Genomic DNA, 24654 nt, shown 5'->3' with positions numbered 1-24654 from the left:
TCGCACGGTTGCGGTCAAGACTCAATGACCTTCATGGTAGAGTCCCCTCATCCGCACCCCGATCTACGAGCTCCACGAGAGCTGGTACTTCGGCTGGCGGCCAGGGTGACCTGAGGATTACGGTGTGGAACAAAGCGCCGACTATTCCACGCTCCACACCGTCCTCTAGCACCGTGCAACCCACGAGTGTTTCGAATGAGCCCGCTGTACAGTCCTCTGACTTGCCGCGGGTCTCATTCGGCGCTCCAGAGGAAGATGTGATGTCGATCGTTGCATCACAAGGTGGGCAGGAGTCCTTGGGAAGTGAGGATTCGGCTGTGCTGCCACCTTCGGGTGTCCCAGCATTGCCCGAGTCTGATCCCGAGATGACGGCCATGCTTTCCCGGGCAGCCGTGGCCATCGGTCTTGAGTGGTCCCCGCCACCAGGTCCGGTGCTCTCACGGCTGGACAATTGGTTTTTGGGTGCCGCCGCTGATCCTCGTCAGCGCGCGACCCCAATGCCTTTCTTCCCGGATGTGCATGAGGAGGTCACGAGGTCCTGTAAGGCACCCTTGTCTTCCCGTGATCGCTCGGCGACCTCCTCTGCCTTGCCTCCTCTCGATCAGGCGGCCGCCAAAGGGTACACTGGGGTTCCCCAGGTTGAACGCTCTGTTGCGATGCAACTGTGTCCTCAGAGTGCTTCTTCCCGCGGCGACCCAAAGCACCCCTCCAAGGCCTGTAGGTTCTCCTCCACCCTTGTGGCGAAGGCCTATAGAGCTGCGGGGCTGGTGGCCTCCTCACTGCATGCCATGGCAACACTCCAGGTCTACCAGGCCCAGATGTTGCGTGACATGCACGAGGGGAGGACTGACCCAGGGCTCTTTGAGCTGCGTGCCACCACCGACCTTGCACTCCGGGCGACGAAGGTGACCGCACGCTCCCTGGGTCAGGTGATGTCCACTTGCGTGGTCCAGGAGAGACATCTGTGGCTCAACCTGGCCGATATGCGTGAGGCCGAGCGAACCCGGTTCCTCGACACTCCCATATCCCAGGCTGGTCTCTTCGGCGGGGCGGTTGAGGACTTTGCCCAGCAGTTCTCGACCGCCCAGAAGCAGACTGAGGCTCTCAAACACGTCCTGCCCCGACGGCCAGCTGCTGCCTCCACCCAGCCGTCGGCACAGGTGCCTCAGTCTGCTCGCCGCCGAGGGCGCCCTCCTACGGCTCCCGCCCCTCCCGCACGGCCCCAGCAGCAGCCTCCATCTGGGTCGCGTCGTGGAGGACGCCGCAGGAAGGCACCACAGCCGTCTCCTGCCCCGTGCCCCGCTAAACGCCAGGCAAAGCGGCGCTCCTGAGACGGGCTGCTCAGAGATGGCACTGAGTTCTTTTCAGGAGACGGTAGCAGGGCCGCTCCTTCCCCCGGTGGAGGGCCGGGGGAGAATCCTTGGTTTTCCCACTCCCGCTGCTCGTCCCACGACGGGCAGCACCCTAATGTGGTAAAAGAAAGAACTCACTCCCCCATCTCTGAGCACACAGAGTTATTGGATGACAGTGCGCGCCGCTCACGAGCCTCGCCACTCTCGTCCCCCTCTGTCGCCAGACCCCTGCCAGAGCACGCCCCCGTGGGACGCTGGTCCTCCCCTGGCTTCCTCTGGCAGGACGCGGCTAATGACCGTGCCCCCGCACCGGGCCGCTATGCCACCCACGCCTGGGCCGGTCATTCCGCCTCGCTGCACCACCGAGGGTATGTCTGTGGTCCGCATGACCCCGCTGGTACCAAGCGTGCCGCACAAGCCCTGAAAAGTGAAGCCAAAACGTCTCGATCGCCCCCCGGTGACTGGTCCTAGTATAGATCATAAGCCCCGCCTCCCCGTGTTATTCAACGGGACGCGAGACCAACTAAACAATTAAATTACACTTCAAATATCTTTTTCCAAAGGTGGTTTCTTTCATTTGCTGTCGTTTTTATCACGCTGATGTAAGTTCAAGTGTCTGTTTCAAAAATAAGTTGTTTTTTAGTTAGTTACGTGATGCGGTGGTGTAACGTCATGATTGACAGCTGTGATTGACAGGTTCTCCGAGCGAAGTAGTCACTGAAGCACCAACGGACATTTTTTTCGGGATCTTCGGAGGACTGAGGAGATTCCATTTACTTTATTTTAATAAGCCTCTTGTCATACTGCAATACATTTTTAAAAAAGTGTGCAGAACGCACTCTCCCGACGAGAGTGAGGGCGGAGCGTTGATTTCGCGGCTTTACTTCCTGCTCACGACTGCGCAGGTCTGGTCCCGAGATCGCTACTGTGCAGACTCAAGTTCCAAGATGTCAGCGCCATATCGGGACTCTGGCGGCTTCAGTTCTCATCAATGGAAGAGAGCTGAGCATCCTTCACAGGATGCCGTTCAAGATGCTCACGGCCAAACGCATTTTCGAGTGCATATGGCCGCAGGAATGGTTTGCAGTGATTGACCTGAAGGACGCCTACTTCCATGTCTCCATTCTTCCTCGACACAGACCGTTTCTACGGTTTGCTTTCGAGGGGCAGGCATACCAGTACGCGGTTCTCCCTTTCGGGCTAGCCCTGTTTCCTCGCGTCTTCAAGAAGGTCGTCGAGGCAGCCCTTGTTCCCCTTCGGGAACACGGGGTTCGCATCCTGAACCATCTCGACGACTGGCTGATCCTAGCTCACTCTCGAGACCAGGTTTGCGAACACAGGGACCTAGTGCTCCAGCACCTAGCTCGTCTGGGCCTTCGGGTCAACTGGGAGAAGAGCAAACTCTGCCCCGTGCAGAGGATCTCTTCTCTCGGTATGGAGATCGACTCGGTCGCCATGTGCGCGCAGCTTATGAGCGAGCGTGCGCAGTCACTGCTGACTTGCCTTCGTCAGTTCGAGCTGTCTCGGCTTCGGCTTCTCGCTGGAGAATGGAGACTCCATCCCCAGACGGTTCAGCTGATTTGGGATCAGTTCGGGGACGCACAGGTAGACCTGTTTGCCTCCCACGACTCGTCCCACTGCGACCTGTTTTATTCCCTGACCGAGGGCACGCTCGGCACGGATGCACTGGCGCACAGCTGGCCGCGGGGCCTCCGCAAGTATGCGTTTCCCCCAGTGAGCCTCCTTGCGCAGACCTTGCGCAAGATCAGGGAGGACGAGGAGCAGGTAATTTTGGTTGCCCCGTATTGGCCCAACCGCACCTGGTTCCCAGAACTAGTACTCCTCGCAACAGCACCTCGCTGGCCAATTCCTCTGAGGAAGGACCTGCTTTCTCAGGGACGGGGCACCTTATGGCACCCTCGTCCCGATCTTTGGAACCTCCACGTGTGGCTCCTGGACGGGACGAGGCAGGTTTGAGTACCCTACCACCAGCGGTGGTGGCTACCATCACTTCCGCTAGAGCATCGTCCACGAGACATGCCTATGCGTTGAAGTGGAACCTCTTCGTCAACTGGTGTTCTTCTAAAAATCTAGAACCCACGAAATGCCCCATCAGTGTCGTGCTTTCCTTCCTGCAAGAAGGGTTGGAGCGAAGGCTGTCTCCCTCCACCCTGAAAGTGTATGTTGCCGCCATTGCCGCACATCACGACGCAGTTGATGGTTAGTCCTTGGGAAAGCACGACCTGATCGTCAGGTTCCTGAGGGGAGCGAGGAGACTGAATCCTCCTCGTCCTCCCCTCGTACCCTCTTGGGACCTCTCAGTGGTTTTAACTGCCCTGCAGAGTGCTCCCTTTGAACCTCTGCAATCAGTGGAGCTTAAGTTCCTGTCAATGAAGACAGCGCTCCTGGTTGCATTGGCCTCCATCAAGAGGGTAGGGGACCTGCAGGCATTTTCGGTTGACGAAGCGTGCCTGGAATTCGGACCGGCTAACTCTCACGTGAGACCTGAGACCCCGGCCTGGATATGTGCCCAAGGTTCCCACCACACCCTTTCGAGACCAGGTGGTGAACCTGCAAGCGCTGCCCTTGGAGGAGGCAGACCCAGCCTTGGCACTGCTCTGTCCAGTACGCGCACTCCGTGCTTACGTTGACAGAACGCAGTGTTTCAGGACCTCAGACCAGCTCTTTGTCTGTCATGGTGGGAAGCTGAAGGGGAAGGCTCTCTCCAAGCAAAGGTTGTCTCACTGGATAGTGGACGCCATTGCTTTGACATACCAGCAGCAAGGTCAACCATGCCCCCTTGGTGTGACGGCCCACTCCACTCGGAGTGTGGCATCCTCTTGGGCTCTAGCGCATGGCGCCTCGCTAACAGACATCTGCAGAGCTGCAGGCTGGGCGACACCTAACACATTCGCGAGATTCTACAATCTCCGAGTGGAGCCAGTTTCTTCTCATGGACTCGCTTCAACTAGTCGGTAGAGATTCTGCTCAGGTGTCTTCGCTTGCTCGCCATTCCTCTCCACGGACGGGATACGTGCGATATTCTCCTCAGGTGAGCCTAATAAGCCCTGAGTCTCCTCCACCACTGACGACGTCAACGCCAGAGTTTGCCACCGGCAGCTTTCGCGCTTGACTAGGTGCCTCCATGTGCATGGTTCCCCCTCTGGGCGACCCCCACATGTGCATTCCACTGTAAGCCTCTCTGAGCATGTGTCTTTCCCTTGGCAAGCCACCTTGCCACCCCTGGGGTTGAAAGATTCCTCCTGCGGCTGGACACCCCAGTGATACTCCATATGCAGCCCCCCAGGGTCATATGTGTATTCCAAGTCCCCCCCTTCGGGCTGGGCATAATTGCATATTTCCACTGAGATATGCTATCCAGTGTACCTTGGTATTCCTGTGTTAACTAGGACTCCTTCATCCGTGCTAGTCTCACGACAGGGAGCTCAGACTTACGCAGGGCACTGGAAGACAGTCGAGAGGTGGCGTGATTACACTGGGAACCCCATTCGTCGTCATCCGACGTAACTCGGAGTGACTACGAAAGGGAACGTCTCGTATGTAACCCTCGTTCCCTGAGTAGGGAACGGAGACGTTACGTCTCCCTGCCACTTCCGCTGTACCGCTGGAACGCCTGAGTTCAGTCTCGGCTCCTCAGCGAAGACATATCTGCATGTTGCCAGCGCACTTCCTTATATACCCCCAGGGTGGGGCGGAATTACGCTACGCAAATTCCGCAGACCCATGGCATTTCTTTGCCATTGGCTCGTTTTATATACTCGAAGATGATAGGCTTTCTAAGCGAAACCCCATTCGTCGTCATCCGACGTAACGTCTCCGTTCCCTACTCAGGGAACGAGAGTTACATACATAACCGAGACGTTTTGATTTCTGTTTTCTGTAGAGTTCCCAGTCTCTCTCAGCACCTCCTGAATCTACAGACGAACCCGACGTTTCCTTCAGTTCTCTCTCCTCTTTTGATGGCGTGAGAGAATCTGTCCGTCAGCTGAGAGACAAACTGGAGGATTTCTGCAAAGAGGAGATCAAGAAGATCTCAGACGGAGGTAAAGTCCTGCGCCTCGTTTATACAGACGTGTGGAGAAAGATCCCAAATCTGAACGTACAACCGTTTCCTATGAATGTTCCTACGATTTATAAAACATTCATTTTGTAGAAAAAAATGATTAAATGCATCCCAGTTTATAAATCACAGTTATTAATAAATTCAATTCAAGTCCATCAAATCCTCCTACAGAACGGCCACAAATATCTCTTGATGATTCAGAGATTTTTTTTTTTTCATTACTGTTATTATTACTGCTGTTTTATTGTTGTTTTTGTGTTTTGTTGTTGTGTTCTGTGTTCTATGTTGTAAGTTTTGCACTCCTAAAAAAAAAAGAAAAGAAATACGGACTCATCATCGTGCACAAGCTTTTATGTACACATGACGGAGGATGAAATCCCTGGAATTTAGGATCAATCCGATGTGTGTGTTTTATAAATGAAGCCCCTGGAGATTATTAATCTGCTCTCAGAAATGAGTCCATCATCTAATATTATAGAGCATCGTATTATAAATGTCTCAGAAATGGATGTATTTTATCTTGTCATTTCTCTTCACACTGTTCACGTCTGTTTATTTCCACAGTCACTTTCACCAGCATGAATCCCAAGACCAGGAACGACTTCCTACAATGTGAGTCACTAGAAATCAAGCAGAAAAACTCACTGAATGTGTTCATGTTCTTCCTGTAGAAGGAGAAATAAATCATGATAGAAGAGTTTTATAATTGATCATGTAAATGATGATTTGCACAGGATATTTGGTCAGCTGTACTGAGACACTGATGATACACTGAACATTGATTCATGAAGAGTTCAGATACATTAAAAGATCAGACAGATTCATAATTCCTGTTTCTGATGTGTTTTCTCTCCATCAGATTCCCATCAGCTCACTCTGGATCTGAACACAGTGAATAAACTCCTCAGTCTGTCTGAGAGCAACAGAGTGATTACTGTCACTGACACAGAGCAGCCGTATCCTGATCATCCAGAAAGATTTGATGTTCTTTCTCAGGTGTTGTGTAGAGAGAGTGTGTGTGGATGCTCTTACTGGGAGATTGAGTGGACTGGGAGTCATGTGTGTATATCAGTGTCATATAAGAGCATCAGCAGGAAGGAAGGGGGTATTGAATGTTGGTTTGGATATAATGATCAGTCCTGGAGTTTGGAGTGCTTTTCCTCCAGATACACATTCTGGCACAATAAGATAGACACTCCTCTCCTTGTAAAGCCCATCAGCAGAAGAATAGGAGTGTATGTGGATCACAGTGCAGGAACTCTGTCCTTCTACAGCGTCTCTGACACAATGAGCCTCATCCACACAGTCCAGACCACATTCACTCAGACGCTCTATCCTGGGTTTTGGGTTAGTTCTGGATCAGTGAAACTGTGTTGATGTTTCAGAACAGATTGTAGAGAGATTTTACCCATAATACTTTGAGCTGCACGATAAATCAGTAACAGTGAGATACAAAGACTCTTATTTTAATTTTCTTTAATATCTTAACTTCTGTCACAAATTCTGTAACAGAATAAATATGTGTATTAAATCCTTTATAGAGACAATAAGAATTGTGTGTGTGTGTTTATCAAGCTATAATTGTATTGATGGAAATCATATTAATTTAGTTGTTTTTATTGTAGTGACACATAATCATTTTAATATTACTATTAAAAGTACCTTTCATTTGAAATTATGAAACACAAACAAAATGAAAAGATTAACGAATAATGAAATGACAGAAATGGTTGTGAACAATGTAAGGAGTGAAGATGTGGAAAATGACATTAGTAGTGGAGAAAATAGTGCTGGAAAACAATCACAGTTCAAAATGTGAGGAAAATTGTGATGCAGAAGATGAGGGATGAAGAAGCACTTTCTGAGATTTCAGATATTGGGTCACAAGGGATGGAAATCATGAACTCTTTACAATAAATAAATTACTTTCACAACGTTTGATAAAGTTGTTGATGTAAAATAGTTTTTTTCCAGATATGGAGAAATGTATCAGTGTTGTTGTTGCAAAAATCAGTGAGCTCTAGTTCTGGATAAAAAGAAAAGAAAAGTGCAGCTTCACAAAAATATTTACTCTATGCTTTTTTCTTTTCTGTCTGTCGTCTTCTTCTTCTTGCTTCTCTATGGATGTGTGGAGAGTCGAGCCATTTCACTTCAGATCAACCAATAGACACTACTACATCAACATAAATGGAGAACACAGCATCCAAAGCATGCAGTTACAGGGAAAAAAAAAGGGGAAAAAAATCTATATATTGTAACATGTTAAAAGCTCTCCCAGTAGGGTTGGGAGAGGATAACAGGATTTAATTTAAATCAAAAAGGAGAAATGTAAACGTGGAGGATTCCCTTCAGTCCTCTGCCCCAGAAATGTTTCTGTTGTTGTTAAATAACCGTGTCATCTGCAGCTCTTACAGTTTTTCTGAATTGCTAAAACACTAAACCTCATTCTCTGAACCAAACTCTCAACAGCCTAAACCAATTTGCCGAATAGATTCCTCTTTCTGTAAAACATCAAACATGTTCAGGTAGTTAAAACACTGTTTGCAAATTTTATGCACTCTTTTTTTGCCAAACTCTAAACACTTTCTCACTCACTAAAACACATTTCGCACTGTGATGCACTTATGTTTCAAAACACTAAACACAAGAGGCAAAAGTTAAACACAACTACAACACAGTTGTCATCGTTTACAAAAAACGACTCAAAATTGTTCACACTTATTTCTAATGATGTGACCAAACCAACTGTACATAATACAAGTCAGTTCAGAGCGCCAAAACTGACTCAAAATGTTGCACTGAATGTTGATACCAACAATGGATGGAAACAAGTGAACTATACAACATATTAAGTGCTTTCTCATTCAATACATGCCTTGCTTTCCCCATTACCCCCATACTCAGTGCAACTTACATTTTTAATATGGGGTTTCCAGCAGATTTTGTGATCAAGAATCACACCCAGAAATGTATTTTTATACACTCGTTCTATTTCCACATTATTAATCATTACTTTTACTTGTGTGTCAATTTTGCAGTTTCCAAACAACATAAGTTTTGTTTTATCTAAATGTATCGATAATTAAGTCAAACCACGTTTTTAACTTTTTCATTTCTGCTGTGAACGCATGCAAGCTGCTGCAAGCTTTCCCCGGAACAAAAAACATTCATATCATTGGCTAACATCACAAATTTTAAGAGGTTTGTTACCCTACATATGTCATTTATACACAAAATAAATAATTTGGGACCCAAAATTGACCCCTGTGGCACTTCACAAGTGATACCCAAGCCCTCTGATCTGTACTCCCCTATTCGCACAAATTGAAATCTATTACTTGTGTAACTTTTCATCCAATCAAGAACAACCCCTCCGATACCATACTTTTCCAATTTATTGATTAATAAATGGTGATCAATTGTATCAAAAGCTTTTTTTCAGAGCTATGAATACTCCCACTGCATATTTCTTGTTATCTATATAGAAATGGTCATTTCTTCAATTAATTCCATTAATGCCATAGATGTGGATCTGTTTGACCTGCAATCCATACTGACTATCAACTAACAATTCATGCTTCTCAATAAAACTATCCAATCTATTGACATACAGTTTCTCTAATATTTTGGAGAACTGAGAGAGTAAAGATAACGGCCTGTAATTAGTAAATTGATTTCTCTCTCCATAGTGGAATGACTTTAGCAGCTCTCTTACGAGAGGTTCTCTCGTACTTCGTAATATCTTACGCTATGGGGAAAAGTCTCTTTTCCGCGAGATACTGAAGCAAAAAAATTATCCTTAATTTTGTATTAATGCAAAACGCGTTGCAGCAGCACGCAGACATAGGCGAGACGGCTCGCGTGCCTATTGGCTGCTCTGCGGCAACTGCACCAGCCTATCGAGAGAGGCCCTCATGACGTCAGATCCAATGATGGCGCTTCTGCTGCGCTATCCGGCGTTATATCCTTATCTCTGCTACTGTGTTTTGTGCGTGTGTGTGTGTGTGTGTGTGTGTGTGTGTGTGTGTGTTCGCCGCCGCGACACACACTCTCATTGCCTAAAAGAGCCGGGCGTCTTTTTCAAGATGCCCTTTTCCTGCCTGGGTGAGGATCACAAAGCTCTCGCGCTCCCTGACGGCGGCTGCCCTCGCTGCGAGCTACTGCTTATGGCGACTCTGAGGACTCGCCTGGCATCCTTCTCTATTCGCGTCCGGTGTGAACGCACCATGAGACTGCACCTCCACCCACCGCGGGACCGCGCCGTAGAGCGCCGTGCTCAACGAGTCCCGGAACTTCCCCCAACCTGCAAAAGCTCGCCGGTGCGCCCGCCTGCTTCACCCGCTTCGCTAGGGTCTCTTCCTGATGGACAGCGGCCGCCGTCTGCCGCCGCTTCCGTCGTGGATATCGACCAAGAAGCCTTGTCTGTGGGGGATGATACCTGTTCTATCCTGGCGTCGGGCAGTGAGGATTGGGCGAGCTCTGTGGATCTCGCGCCCTCTGCTTGCGAGCCGTCTGCAAGAGCCAGCAACGGGGCTAGTTTTTCTTTATGTTACAAGAAAGCTACCCCGCCCTTGCCATTCACGCGTCACTCACCGGCAAAAGGAGAAAAGAGAGTGTTTTAATCCCGCCGAGGCCGGACTAACATCCTTTTCTCACACATTTTCTCAGTCCCCTCTGAAGTTCAGGCGACTGGGAATGTCAATATTGCAGTAACGAGCCTGTTATAATACACGCGCGCCTGCAAACGAACGCCGAAGCACAACATGATGACGCTCTCTCTTCCCGCTCTCTCTTCCCGCTCTCTCTTCCCTCTCTCTCTCCCTTCCCTCGTGCCGCGCAAACTGCGCCGTTCACAGGGGATGTCGGAAGCGGACATAGTTAGTTTTCTTTACATTACAAGAAAGCTACCCCGCCCTCGCGTGCGTCGCCGGCGAAAAGAGGAAAGAGAGTGTTTTTGGTCCCGCCGAGGCCGGACAAACCTCCTTTTCTCACACATTTTCTCAGTCCCCTCTAAGTTCAGGCGACTGGAAATGTCAATATTGCAGTAACGAGCCTGTTGTAATACACGCACGCCTGCAAACAAACGCTGACGCAAACATACGCGCTCTTATATGCTCGCGCTAACCAAAAGCTTATGTGTGTCCCCTGTGGCTCAGTGGTGGAATCTTAGGCTTTCACGCCAGAGACCCGTGTTTGAATCCCGGGTCGGGCGGCAGGTGAAATTATGCCTCAAAGCCTTTCGCTCTGTCAGTCCCTTTTAAAGGCGACTGCAGATGTGTATTTTGCAGCCAACGAGCGCCAAAACTTCTCGCTCGTTCAGTTCCAGGAAATGTGACTGTTCCAGTGTATTTTGCAGTAAACAAGCTGGAACCACAGCCCACTTGCCTGCACACAAACTCCGTTTCTACGGCGACCCAGATAAATCCTATAAAGGGCGTATTTTCTGGTATTCCAGCCACGGCCGAGGGTGTTATGAGTGTAGTAAAAATGCCCACAGCCCAGTGCTCATTCCTACACACAAGCACAGCCCGCCACACAGGGCTCGCGCACATAAAATCGACCCATGTCGATTGTGCATTAAATGTAGTAAATGTGCCCACGACCCAGTGCCCACAAACACTACATTCTGCATGTCTCACGGTTTCTGTAAAAACGAAACCAGTACACATTCAATCTGCCCAGGCAGACGGTGTATTCAGTGCAGTAAATGTGCCCGATGTCCCATGCCCACATTCACTCACAGACATGACAAGCCCCACGGGGCTCGCCCAGCCCTCCCCCTCTCGGCTGACCGCCGCAGAGGAGTCGAGCGCGGACAGACTGCCCGCTGTGATCAGCGCGCCCCCCGCCTCGAATGTCGCAAGCACGGCGTTCATGTTACAGCACACCGAAGCTCTTCGGTCGCCATGCGACCAGAGCCCAGATTTCATTCAACCCCTAGCCATTCGTGCAGATGCATGGGCAGTGCTTCCCGGGGTTTTCAGAGTGGGTGCTAAACATTGTAAAGAGAGGCTATTCGCTACAGTTCAGTCTACGCCCCCGCCGTTGTGTGGCGTGCGTCAAAACTACGGTAAAGAAAGAAGTAGTTCACCTACTTCGAGCCGAAAATAACGAAACTGTTGAGCAAAGGGGCCATAGAGCTTTTATCTCAAGCTCAGAGCGAAGGGGGGCTGTACGGCAGATATTTTCTGGTACCGAAAAAAGACGGGGGTCTCAGACCCATACTAGATCTAAGACAGCTGAACAAATCGCTTGCAAGACGCCAGTTCAGAATGCTCACAACCAGCAAAATCCTCACGCAGATTCGCCGAGGGGACTGGTTTATGTAAATAGATCTGAAGGACGCGTATTTTCCAAATACAAATAGCGTCACGTCACAGGCAGTTTTTGACATTCGCCTTCGAGGGTCAGGCATATCAGTACACAGTCCTGCCGTTCGGCTTGTCCCTGGTACCCTGTACATTTACGATGTGCATGGACACGGCGCTCGCACTCCTGAAACTCCGGGACATGCGAGTGTTAAACTACTTGGACGATTGGCTGATTCTAGCTCAATCACACTCAGAGCTCATAGAGCACAGGACCATCTTTACTCGAACACCTCGAGAATTTGGGTCTCAGAGTCAATTGGGCGAAGAGTTCACTGTCTCCCAGTCAGAAAATATCTTTCTGGGCACAGAGCTGGACTCGCTGTCTATAACAGTGCAGCTATTGCCACAGCGCGCACTGAATATTCACGGAATTTTCAATTGACGGAATCCTTCCGCTGCGGTGCTATTGTCCCGCTCAGGAAATTTCAGAGAAGGCTGGGTCTCATGGCCTCAGCATCGTCAGTACTTCAGCTGGGTCTGCTTCGCATGCACCCACTTCAGTTCTGGCTAAAAGCGTGAGTACCACGTCGAGCGTGGACCTCTGGTCTGTTTCGCCTCAAGGTTACCAGAGAATGCGTTTCAGCTCTGAAACCATGGAAAGCGACCAATTGGTACCGATCAGGTGTAAGCCTGGGGACTTCCTCGAGTGTGAAGGTGGTGTCCACGGACGCCTCCACCTCGGGATGGGGAGCGCTGCTCGAGGGCAGACCGTTCTTCGGCCAGTGGTCAGAATGGGAAAAGCTTCTGCATATAAACTGCCTGGAGATGATAGCAGTCGACTATGCGCTGAGGCGCTTTTGTCCCCGGATAAAGCGACACCACGTCTTGGTCCGTTCGGACAACATGTCGGTGGTGGCCTATATAAATTGCCAGGGAGGTCTCAGGTCCAGAAACCTTTACAGGCTGACGGAGCGCCTCCTGGTTTGGGCTCAGCACAATTTGCGCTCGCTCAGGGCAGCGCACGTGCCAGGTCACCTGAATATTGGACCAGACAGACTGTCCAGGAACAATGTTCCAGCAGGAGAATGGTCTCTACACCCACAAACAGTCCAGCTGCTGTGGGACACGTTCGGCAGAGCGGAGATAGACCTGTTTGCGTCTCAAGAAAACACTGTCTGGAGTTTTTCTCCAAAAGCAGGGATGCGCTGGCCCACGTCTGGCCTCGCCGTCTGCTCTATGTTTTTCCCCCCGTCACGCTCATGCCTCAGGTGCTAGAGCGAATCAGGGAAAACGGATGTTCAGTGCTGCTTGTGGCTCCGCTCTGGGAAAACCAGTCCTGGTTCCCAGTCCTGATGCAGTTGGCAGACACTGCCCTGTGGCTGATACCGGTGAGGGAGGATCTTCTCTCACAAGCCAGGGGCTCGATCTGGTATCCTCGCCCGGAGCTCTGGTCCCTGCATGCTTGGACCATCAACGGGTATCTACTAGCCTCCCGGAGGGAGTGCTAAACACGATCACGCAGGCTTGGGCCCCGTCTACTAGACGGCTCTATTCCTCGAAATGGTCTGTGTTTTCTAGCTGGTGTACAGCCCGTGGTTTGTCACCCCCGGACTGTGGGGTGGCGGAGGTTCTCTCCTTCCTGCAAGAGCTGCTGGATAAGGGTAGAACCCCATCCACGCTCAAGGTCTACGTGGCGGCCATAGCAGCATTTACTAAACTAACGCTTGGCCAGTCACTTGAAAGGAATGATTGGGTCATCCGCTTCCTTAGAGGAGCTAAAAGACTGAATCCTCCCAGACCTCCATCAGTTCCCATGCGGGACCTTTCTACGGTCTTAGAGGCCATGAAAGATGCCCCGTTTGAGCTGATACAGTCTATAGACATTAAGCACTTGTCTTTCAAGACAGTGTTTCTTCTGGCTCTCGCTTCAGTGAAGTGGATAGGGGACTTGCACGCGCTCTCAGTGAGCGCGTCGTGCATGGAATTCGGGCCTAATGACTCGAAAGTCATACTCAAGCCAAGGCATGGGTATGTTCCTAAATCCCTCAACACACCGTTTAGGGCTCAGGTGATTTCCCTGTCGGCTCTGCCGGTTTCTAGTGAGGAGAAGGACGCAAGCTTCCTCTGCCCGGTCAGGGCATTAAGGGCTTACGGGTCTCGCTCAGCTATCTTCAGACAGACAGAGCAGCTCTTTGTTTCATTCTACGGACGTTCCAAGGGACTTGCCGTGTCGAAGCGGAGTCTATCCAGATGGATAGTTGATGCTATAGCGCTGGCTTACACCTCTAAGGGCCTGCAGTGCCCATTGGGTGTCAGAGCGCACTCCACGAGAGGTATGGCCTCATCGTGGGCTTGGTCCAGCGGGATTGCATTGCAAGATATCTGTATGGCGGCAGGCTGGGCCTCCCTGTCTGCATTTATTAGGTTACAACCTAGAGGTTCCCGCCTTGCAGGCCAGGCTGCTTGCGGTCTGAACTCAGTATTGTCTGATGCTCGCTGTTGAATCGTGTGACCCCTTGGGCTGTGTGTAAGACCCATATATTTTTCAGAAATAGGTGAGTTTCGCCCTGTCTGTATGTTTACTATCTTATAAATTGCTCCTTATAGGATGCTGTTTATTATGGGAATGACGCTTGTAGCCTCTCTTCCTGGACTCTCTGTGAGTCCCTTATGATTTTGCACTATATGAGCCCCAGGCACCTGCCCTTGGGACTTTGGTGTTGGATCTCAGCACGCACGGCGTTTTACACTGTTCCCCATAGCGTAAGATATTACGCAGTACGAGAGAACCTCTCGTAAGAGAACGTACTCGGTTACTAACGTAGAGAGGGAACGAGTACTGCGTATCTTGCCGTGCCTGCATCGCGCTCTGGTTCGCTTCGGCGATGAAAAACCAGCTCATCCAGCCCCGTCGAGCCTGATTTATAGGCCCTGGCCACACCCGTTTCGGCCGGGCGTGACGCTGCAAAGCGCCCTCATTGGATCTGAAGTCATGAGGGCCTCTCTCGATAGGCTGGTGCAGTTGCCGCAGAGCAGCCAATAGGCACGCGAGCCGTCTCGCCTATGTCTGCGTGCTGCTGCAATGCGTTTTGCATTAAAACAAAATTAAGGATAATTTTTTGGCTTCAGTATCTCGCGGAAAAGAGACTTTTCCCCATAGCGTAAGATAGTACGCAGTACGAGAGAACCTCTCTAGAGAGAACCGAGGTTACGTTAGTAACCGAGTACGTTTTCACTTTACTAGGAAACCTGTTTTGAAAGACAAATTACAAAAAAAAGTTAATGGTTTAACAATTACACTGGCTTCCTTGATTAAAGCCATATCATGTCATTCTAGTCTGCCCTTTTATTCTTACATTTGCTAACAATTTCAATAATTTCCTTTTCATCAGCTGGTTTAAAAAACATTGAGTTTGGATTGCTGTCTAAAAAATCCTTCTATCTGTGGACTTTTTATTTCCTCTGCCAGTTTTGGTCCCACACTTACAAAAAATCTGTTAAACCTATTGACCACATCATTCATATTGGTAACAGTCCTCTAATTACCATTAAAATCCTGAGGGTATTTTATATTCATTGATCCATTCCTGATAATATTATTTATTCCATATGCCCTTGATATCACTTTTATTATTGTTTAATATTTTATTATAATACTTTTTTTTTTTTACCTATCCTCAAAATACTAGTCAGTTTATTTTAATATCTTTTATACTTGTTATCAGCTTCTATAGTTCTGTGTTTTATGAATTCTTTGTACAAGGTATTATTTTTATTTTATTTTTGGATGCATTTAGTAATCCCTTTATCATCCAAGGTCTCTCTTTAAATTTTTGCTTTCTATTCAATTGTTTTAATGGACATTGTTCATCATATAATGATTTAAATGTTATCAAGAATGTTTCATATGCTTTATTGGTATCAGCCTCATCAGTTTTTTCCAATTATGTTTTAGTAATTCACTTCTAAGTTTGTTTATTGATTCAACTGTTCTAACTGTTCTCCTGTAACGTATCAATATGTATCCTTCACATGATCACAAACACAAAATCACAAAAACTGGCAAATGGTCACTTATGTCATTTAGTAGTAACCCACTCTTTATGCTATTATCCATTAGGTTTGTGAATTGTGAATAGGTTATCTAATAGAGTTGCACAGTGAGATGTTATTCTGCTTGGTTTAGTTATTAGTGGATAAAAACTCATACTGAACATTGCATCAATAAATTCATCAATCAGTTTATGCTTGTTGGGATTTAGAAGATCTAAATTAATATCCCCACAAATCAGAACAGATTTACACTGTTAAAAAAATAAAAATAAAAAAAACGGTCAAATTTATGGTTAAAAAAAAAACAGCAGCAGTGGTTGCCAGTATTTTACCGTAAGGAAAAAATGGTGGCAACCTTTTCTTTTATGGGACTTAAATTTACTGGCTAAAAAAAGCACAATGTAAAAAAGACCTGTGAAATTTATGGTAATAAAATGTCAGCTTGGTTGCCAGTATTTTACCGTTAAAAAATATGGTAGCAACCTTACTTTGGACTTGAATGTGTGGTAAAAAAAAAAAACATCAGCTGTGGTTCTATAGAATTACTTTTGTGCCAATAATAATGAACGTAACTTTTCAAGAAACTAATGAAAATATAATAAAATAAATAACAAAATAAAATAAAATATCTTTGAAACAGAAAAAGAATGAATTGCAGGCACATTTTTGACTTCATTTTTAATACACTGCATGTTTTGCTAACTATTTCTCATATTTCTATCGCTGATCTGAACTTACAAATGCGCTTCCAGAGTTTTCATTTAGGCTACGCTTCTGAAGTTTGGTTGAGACCTGGTTGACGCACCTGTTTGCCGTTTGAGAGTTAGCTGATCGGCTATAAGACGCCAGTGAGGAGAAGAAACAAGAGAGAGATAGGCTGTGATCCAGTCAGTGTCTTTAAGTTCTGTGTTATGTTTGTTTTTTTATGCTTTACGAATGATGTTTCTCCTAATTGTTGTAGGCTACTAGATTCATCATTGGTTAGTATAGGTTATCCTAACCAAGCTTATCCAATGTAATAATCTAATAACAACAAGTATAATAATAATGATAAAAACACATTTGCACAAGAAACATTTAACAATAAAAAAGAGAAGGACAGGGACAATAACAAGATGGAACTTTTTTATTTATTTTTCAGATAATGTTTATTGCTCATATATTTTGATAATTGTATGTTGATTCCTAACTATAAAACAATATACATTCAGACACAGTCAATAATACGAATCTAAAGTTGTATTTGTAGCGAGATACCAGCGGTCAAAAGAACGTGACAAAAGAACGAAGACTCAGACCCGAAAGACTCTACTGATGAACTAATCATAGTCTCTATTGGACTGACGTTGGAGGACCCGGCCGAGCCGAACCCGAACTCCCGAACTAATAATTTCTGTTTCATGTACAGAACCTATGGGATGTTGCACGCATGCGCGGTCAACACAAAATGAACGAATCACTCTCTGAGACAATTCGGTAGTCCCGAGTCATATTAAAGATTCGTTCAAAATGACGGACGGAATTGAGTCATAAAAACTGAATTTACTGTATAACGCGGAATTTAACGGATTGAATGGTTCATGAGCTCGGAACTTGTAATTTAATGTTTTTGACTCCACTAGAGCACAAACACGTACAGCAGAGTGACTTTCCTTCACCAGGAATGAGGAAGCTGCTTTACAGACACTCCTGTTTTACACACGTCACTCAAACACAGAAGCAGGAAACTATTTCAACTCCTCAGTTCAGAGAAACAGAAACTGAAGTATTGTTGAGCTGTTGTGTGTTTGTGTCTCTCTGTATTCATGCAGTAAAATGGCAGAAGCCAGAATTTCAGTGGATCAGGATGAGTTCATGTGTCCAGTGTGTCTGGATCTCCTGAAGGATCCAGTGACTATCCACTGTGGACACAGTTACTGTAAGATCTGTATTACAGACTGCTGGGATCAGGAGGATGAGAAGAGAGTCTACAGCTGCCCTCAGTGCAGACAGACCTTCAGTCCAAGACCTGCTTTAGCTAAAAACACCATTCTGGCTGAACTGGTGGAGAAACTGAAGAAGACTAAACTTCCTGCTGACTATTACGCTGGAGCTGGAGACGTGCAGTGTGACGTCTGTACTGGAAGAAAATACAAAGCCGTCAAGTCCTGTCTGGTGTGTCAGGAATCTTACTGTCAAACTCATTTTGACCGTCATGAGGAATTTCCCTCTCGTAAACCACACAAAGTGATTGATGCCACTGGACGACTGCAGGACATGATCTGCCGTAAACATGATAAAGAGCTAGAAATGTTCTGTATCACTGATCAACAGTGCATCTGTGTGTGGTGTAAGGAGAGTGAACATAAAAACCACAACACTGTATCAACTGCAGCACAGAGGACAGAGACACAGGTATGAACTGAGAGGGATCACACAGAAATGAAAGTGTCTTTATTTACTCACTCATTTACTCATGTTGTTCCAAACCAGTTTGACTGAGTTTCTTCTGTGGAATATAAAAGATGACATTTTGAACAATGTCTCGTCTATTTTAGTTTATACATTGAAAGTCAATGGAGTAAAAACGTTTCAGAGAAAAAGCATAAAAGTAATCTAAACAACTAGTGGTTAAAGAAAGAAGTTTGCTTAAGTGTATTGACATGCACTTGTAGTGTACTTCAAATTAAAAGTGCATTTAAAAAATAAAAAAAAACTGTACTTGCAGATAATATAATATTAATGAAATGAAAGGCCACTTAAGTGCGCTTAAAGAGAGTCAACTTTCATGACTGTTTCATATGTACACTTTATAAAGTACACTTTTTTATAATGTAAAATGAAAAGTTTTACTTCAAAGTACATTTTAATAATATTTAATATTTCCATTTAACTCAAAAGAATTATGAAATTACATTATATACTTAAATCTTACTTAAGTGGGTCAAAAAGTCACTCTTGAGTTCAGCTAATTGCTTTACACTCACCTAAAGGATTATTAGGATCACCATACTAATACTGTGTTTGACCCCCTTTCGCCTTCAGAACTGCCTTAATTCTACGTGGCATTGATTCAACAAGGTGCTGAAAGCATTCTTTAGAAATGTTGGCCCATATTGATAGGATAGCATCTTGCAGTTGATGGAGATTTGTGGGATGCACATCCAGGGCACGAAGCTCCCGTTCCACCACATCCCAAAGATGCTCTATTGGGTTGAGATCTGGTGACTGTGGGGGCCATTTTAGTACAGTGAACTCATTGTCATGTTCAAGAAACCAATTTGAAATGATTCGAGCTTTGTGACATGGTGCATTATCCTGCTGGAAGTAGCCATCAGAGGATGGGTACATGGTGGTCATAAAGGGATGGACATGGTCAGAAACAATGCTCAGGTAAGCCGTGGCATTTAAACGATGGCCAATTGGCACTAAGGGGCCTAAAGTGTGCCAAGAAAAAATTTGGTGAGCTCGTGCAAATTGTAGCCTCTTTTTCCTATTTGTAGTGGAGATGAGTGGTACCCGTTGGGGTCTTCTGCTGTTGTAGCCCATCCGCCTCAAGGTTGTGCATGTTGTGGCTTCACAAATGCTTTGCTGCATACCTCTGTTGTAACGAGTGGTTATTTCAGTTAAAGTTGCTCTTCTATCAGCTTGAATCAGTCGGCCCATTCTCCTCTGACCTCTAGCCTCAACGAGGCATTTTCGCCCACAGGACTGCCACATACTGGATGTTTTTTCCTTTTCACACCATTCTTTGTAAACCCTAGAAATGGTTGTGCGTGAAAATCCCAGTAACTGAGCAGATTGTGAAATACTCAGACCGGCCCGTCTGGCACCAACAACCATGCCACGCTCAAAATTGCTTAAATCACCTTTCTTTCCCATTCTGACATTCAGTTTGGAGTTCAGGAGATTGTCTTGACCAGGACCACACCCCTAAATGCATTGAAGCAACTGCCATGTGATTGGTTGATTAGATAATTGCATTAATGAGAAATTGAACAGGTGTTCCTAATAATCCTTTAGGTGAGTGTATATTTACATTTAAACTATAATACATTTTCATTTAATAGAAATTAACATGCAATTACGTTTCTGAAAACATTAGGTTCAGTTCACACTTATTTCACAATTATATTCTTTTAAAGTATACAATCACCAAAATAAGTGCTACTTTTTTAATTTGAGTCAAATTTTTATTCACAAATCAAATCATTGATAAACTCATGTATGTGGAGCCCAAATCAAATATGATGACATCAAAAACATCAAACTTCACTGGTGTTTGTGTCATGACATCATGGTGTTTAGTCATGTGACTGTGACATGAAAGAACCAATGAGGTTTGATGTTATTGACGTGTCACCATATTTTATTTGGCCTCTGTAAACAGCTGAGACATTCTTCTAAATATCTTCTGTTGTGTCTCACAATAGACAGAAAGTCATACAGGTTTGGAGCGACATGAGGGAGAGTAAATGATGACACTAATGATATAAAACTAGGCACTGATGAAATACTGCTGACATTCATTTCAGGAAACCATGAATCTGTGGTTTGAACCAGACAGTAAAAACTTACCATGCAAGATCTTTAACCACTTCACCAACTCTGGATTCATGTAACTTTAATGTTTGTATGACAGTAGTTTTATGTGTCATTCCCTGTCATTGGTTTGTCCTCCAGAAACAGCTGAAGGAGACGCAGATGAAGATCCGTCAGAGAATCCAGCAGAGACAGAAAGATCTTCAGCATCTGAGAGAGGCTGTGAAGTCTCATAAGGTGAGTCTGGAGAAGAAGAGAAGTTTGAGATGTCTCAGTTTGGACTCTGTCAGTCGTGCTGAAGCCACTGTGTGATTGTGATGTGTGTGTAACAGCGCTCTGCACAGACAGCAGTGGAGGACAGTGAGAGGATCTTCACTGAGATCATCCGCTCCATTGAGAGAAGCCGCTCTGAGGTCACACAGCGGATCAGAGATCAGGAAAAGACTGCAGTGAGTCGAGCTGAAGGACGACTGGAGCGACTGGAGCAGGAGATCAATGATCTGAGGAGGAGAGACGCTGAGCTGGAGCAGCTTTCACACACACAAGATCACATCCAGTTCCTGCAGGTAACAGAGATCTAGAAGAACAGGATCATAGTGGACTTGAGCAAGATCCTGCTATGACAGAGAAACATTTCATGAGAGCAGAATGAGCCGTTGACTGAGATGTTGTCAGGAATTCAGTCAGATTCAGTCAAGTGTTGTGTTATCATATAATCATCAGTCAGACTCTCATCTGATCATCTTCTGTTTAAAGAGACACACTTACAAAGCCCTGGGAAATTTACCATTAAATATTAACTCATTTTTCCTTCTGGTTTCTTCTGTCTTGATGAAATCAGTGAACTTGATGGTATCAATATCCATCCATTTTTCATAATCTTTTTAATGAAATCTTTTATTTCTACTAAAATATTTTAGTCCCTATTCGACTTTCTACTCGTCCACACATAGTCCCTCGTGAAAAAGAAGTGACATTAATTGAATGTGCACTTGTAGTTAATTACTTCAAATCTTACAAATTTTGTTTTTTTTAAAAACCCGACTTGCAGATAATATATTATTATTGAAATAAAAGTCCACTTAAAAAGAGATTACTCGAGATTACTCGAGACTGCCGGCAGATTAGAAATAATACGGCCACCGTAGGAGTTAAAACGCCCTCGGAATGGGAGGGGCTAGAAAGTAATATTCAGATGGTAGTCATATACAATTTCACCGCTAGATGGGAGTAAATCCTACACAGTGTAGCTTTAACATTAGACCATGGGGAAAAGTTAAATCATACACTTAAACAGACTGTACATGATGTATAAGATGAGTCATATTTACAAAAACAATTCATCACAATTGTCTGACTTATTTTAGAAGCATCATACTACATTCTCTTTAATAAATGATTCAATAACAAATAATTTTTTTAACAGTCACTTGGCTGGCGCCTTGTGGCGAAACAATGTAATCGATAAATGCGTTATTTTAAAGGGTAACTAAACCCCTAGTCAGAGCCTGACTCCACCCACTGGCAATATTTGAAAAATGCTGGAAAAGTGGGCAGAGCCCAGTGGAGAGGGGGCGTGCATCTGAGAGCAACTCTGTAGGCAAGGGCGTGGTTAGCTGGTGCCCTCTTACGTCACCGGCCACCACAACCTCCAATAGGAAAATTCAACTGCAGTAGCTACTGTTCAACCTGAAGAGGGCAGCACTCAGACTTTTTTACACCATATATTGTAGAATTAAAACACTTTAAACCCAAATGTCAAAAAAATTACTTGCATCAATGAACAGCATTAATAAAGCCCAGTCTTACAGATCATTAACAAAAAAAGTTGTTTTAGGGTTTAGTTACCCTTTAAGCACCAAGTTTTTATCAAAAGCTGAGTTACTCTATCGCTATCGTAGACATCAGTGTTTATATTTGAACTTTTAAGCTTTTATCCCAGTACTTTTGTGATAATTTTAACTATTGTATCACAGAAATAATGATACTATGTATGAGGAAAAGACTGCTGTTTCATGACAACTCGATCCGGGTCAGCGTCAGCGCCAACACAGATTTGAATGTTGCGATATGATTTAGTCAAAGGTTTAATAGACAGACGAAATGGAAGAAGATCGCGTGGGTGTTAAAGATGAATCGTGCAGCTCTACTGTCTTCTCTCTCTCTCAGCGTATGAGTAGCGCTGTGCTTCGTGGGCGAGCCTCGCGAGGGCTTTTCAGTGCATTCAGTCTCACGACGCTTTCACGCGTCCACTTATATTTCGGCACTCAACACTCAAAGATAACGATCAGATCTGATATAGTGCTGGTTATTGGCTGAAGTGTGGAGATGATGAGTTTTGATTTCTGTTTTCTGTAGAGTTTCCAGTCTCTCTCAGCCCCTCCTGAATCTACAGACGAACCCGATGTTTCCTTCAGTTCTCTCTCCTCTTTTGATGGCATGAGAGAATCTGTCCGTCAGCTGAGAGACAAACTGGAGGATTTCTGCAAAGAGGAGATCAAGAAGATCCCAGACGGAGGTAAAGTCCTGCGCCTCGTTTATACAGACGTGTGGAGAAAGATCCCAAATCTGAACGTACAACCGTTTCCGAAATGTTCCTATGATTTATAAAACGTCAATTTTCACAAAATGTCCTTAAATGCAATCAATTCACAGTTCATCTTAAATTCAAATGCAATGTGAACAAGTGCATCAAATCAGAAATACGGACTCATCATCGTGGACAAGCGTTTATATACACATGACGGAGGATGAAATCCATGGAATTTAGGATCAATCCGATGTGTGTGTTTTATAAATGAAGCCCCTGGAGATTATTAATCTGCTCTCAGAAATTAAAACATAAAACTTCATATTAACTTCATATTAGAAATGTCTCAGAAATGAATTTATTTTATCTTGTCGTTTCTCTTCACACTGTTCACGTCTGTTTATTTCCACAGTCACTTTCACCAACATGAATCCCAAGACCAGGAACGATTTCCTACAATGTGAGTCACTAGAAAACAAGCAGAAAAACTCACTGAATGTGTTCATGTTCTTCCTGTAGAAGGAGAAATAAATCATGATAGAAGAGTTTTATAATTGATCATGTAAATGATGATTTGCACAGGATATTTGGTCAGCTGTACTGAGACACTGATGATACACTGAACATTGATTCATGAAGAGTTCAGATACATTAAAAGATCAGACAGATTCATAATTCCTGTTTCTGATGTGTTTTCTCTCCATCAGATTCCCATCAGCTCACTCTGGATCTGAACACAGTGAATAAACACTTCAGTCTGTCTGAGAGGAACAGAGTGACTAACACTCACACAGAGCAGCCGTATCCTGATCATCCAGACAGATTTGATCAGAGGCCTCAGGTGTTGTGTAGAGAGAGTGTGTGTGGACGCTGTTACTGGGAGATTGAGTGGACTGGGAATGGTGTGTGTATATCAGTGTCATATAAGAGCATCAGCAGGAAGGGATTGGGTAATGAGTGTGTGTTTGGAGGTAATGATCAGTCCTGGAGTTTGGACTGCTATTCCTCCAGTTACTCATTCTGGCACAATGCCATAGAGACTGTTCTCCCTGTAAAGTCCATCAGCAGAAGAATAGGAGTGTATGTGGATCACAGTGCAGGAACTCTGTCCTTCTACAGCGTCTCTGACACAATGAGCCTCATCCACACAGTCCAGACCACATTCACTCAGACGCTCTATCCTGGGTTTTGGGTTGGTTCTGGATCAGTGAAACTGTGTTGATGTTTCAGAACAGATTGTAGAGAGATTTTACCCATAATACTTTGAGCTGTATGATAAATCAGTAACAGAAACAGAATAAGTGTGTGTATCAAATCCTCATAGAGACAGTAAGAACAGTGTGTGTGTGTGTGTGTGTGTGTGTGTGTGTGTGTGTGTGTGTGTGAGTGTGAGCTTTTCTCAAACCCTGTTTTGATTAAAATCTTATTTCATTATTTTTTTTTGTAGTGACACAAATTATTTGTATTATTACTATCAAAAAGTGGCCTATATTTCAGTTGAAATAATAAAACTGAAGGTTAATTACAATATGAACAGATTAAGGATAGTGTGGTTTTGAATAATTAAATAACATAAATGGTTGTGAACAATGTAAGGAGTGAAGATGTGGAAAATGACATTAGTAGTGGAGAAAATAGTGCTGGAAAACAATCACAGTTCAAAATGTGAGGAAAATTGTGATGCAGAAGATGAGGGATGAAGAAGCACTTTCTGAGATTTCAGATATTGGGTCACAAGGGCTGGAGATCATGAACTCTTTACAAGAAATAAATGACTTTCACAACGTTTGATAAAGTTGTTGA

General features: G+C 45.2%; 3 protein-coding genes across 3 annotated transcripts in view; all 3 read left to right on the top strand.

The window, feature by feature from the left end:
* The window catches only part of LOC307166329 (uncharacterized protein), a gene marked incomplete at its 5' end in the record, with an annotated part of 39815 nt that extends 32848 nt beyond the window's left edge, over window positions 1-6967 (top strand). Inside the window, 3 exons of the mRNA XM_079884620.1 lie at window positions 5257-5416; window positions 6001-6048; window positions 6296-6967. Of these exons, the coding sequence (XP_079740746.1) occupies window positions 5257-5416; window positions 6001-6048; window positions 6296-6813 (726 nt within the window). The 3' untranslated portion in view covers window positions 6814-6967. The remainder of the gene's footprint in view (window positions 1-5256; window positions 5417-6000; window positions 6049-6295) is intronic.
* The window catches only part of mcrip1 (MAPK regulated corepressor interacting protein 1), a 362891-nt gene that overhangs the window by 165389 nt on the left and 172848 nt on the right, over window positions 1-24654 (top strand). The window lies entirely within an intron of this gene.
* Window positions 17492-24641, top strand: LOC307155596 (tripartite motif-containing protein 16-like protein). The gene is made up of 6 exons (XM_079866377.1): window positions 17492-18194; window positions 20463-20558; window positions 20654-20887; window positions 22680-22839; window positions 23264-23311; window positions 23559-24641. The coding sequence occupies exons 1-6, from the start codon at window positions 17616-17618 to the stop codon at window positions 24071-24073; spliced, it is 1632 nt and encodes a 543-aa protein (XP_079722503.1). The 5' UTR covers window positions 17492-17615; the 3' UTR covers window positions 24074-24641.

This window comes from Squalius cephalus (genome assembly GCF_949319135.1).
Source record: "Squalius cephalus genome assembly, chromosome: 1".
NCBI lineage: Eukaryota > Metazoa > Chordata > Actinopteri > Cypriniformes > Leuciscidae > Squalius > Squalius cephalus.
Note: the sequence above shows the minus strand (reverse complement) of the source record. Positions and strands in the feature narration are given on the sequence as shown.

Bases quoted from the DNA above. Each gene is read 5' to 3' on its own strand.
- LOC307155596 (XM_079866377.1), top strand. From the start codon at position 17,616: ATGGCAGAAGCCAGAATTTCAGTGGATCAGGATGAGTTCATGTGTCCA. The intron at 20,559-20,653 runs GTGAGTCTGGAG...TGTGTGTAACAG, and splicing joins AGGCTGTGAAGTCTCATAAG to CGCTCTGCACAGACAGCAGT. The intron at 20,888-22,679 runs GTAACAGAGATC...TGTTTTCTGTAG, and splicing joins ATCACATCCAGTTCCTGCAG to AGTTTCCAGTCTCTCTCAGC.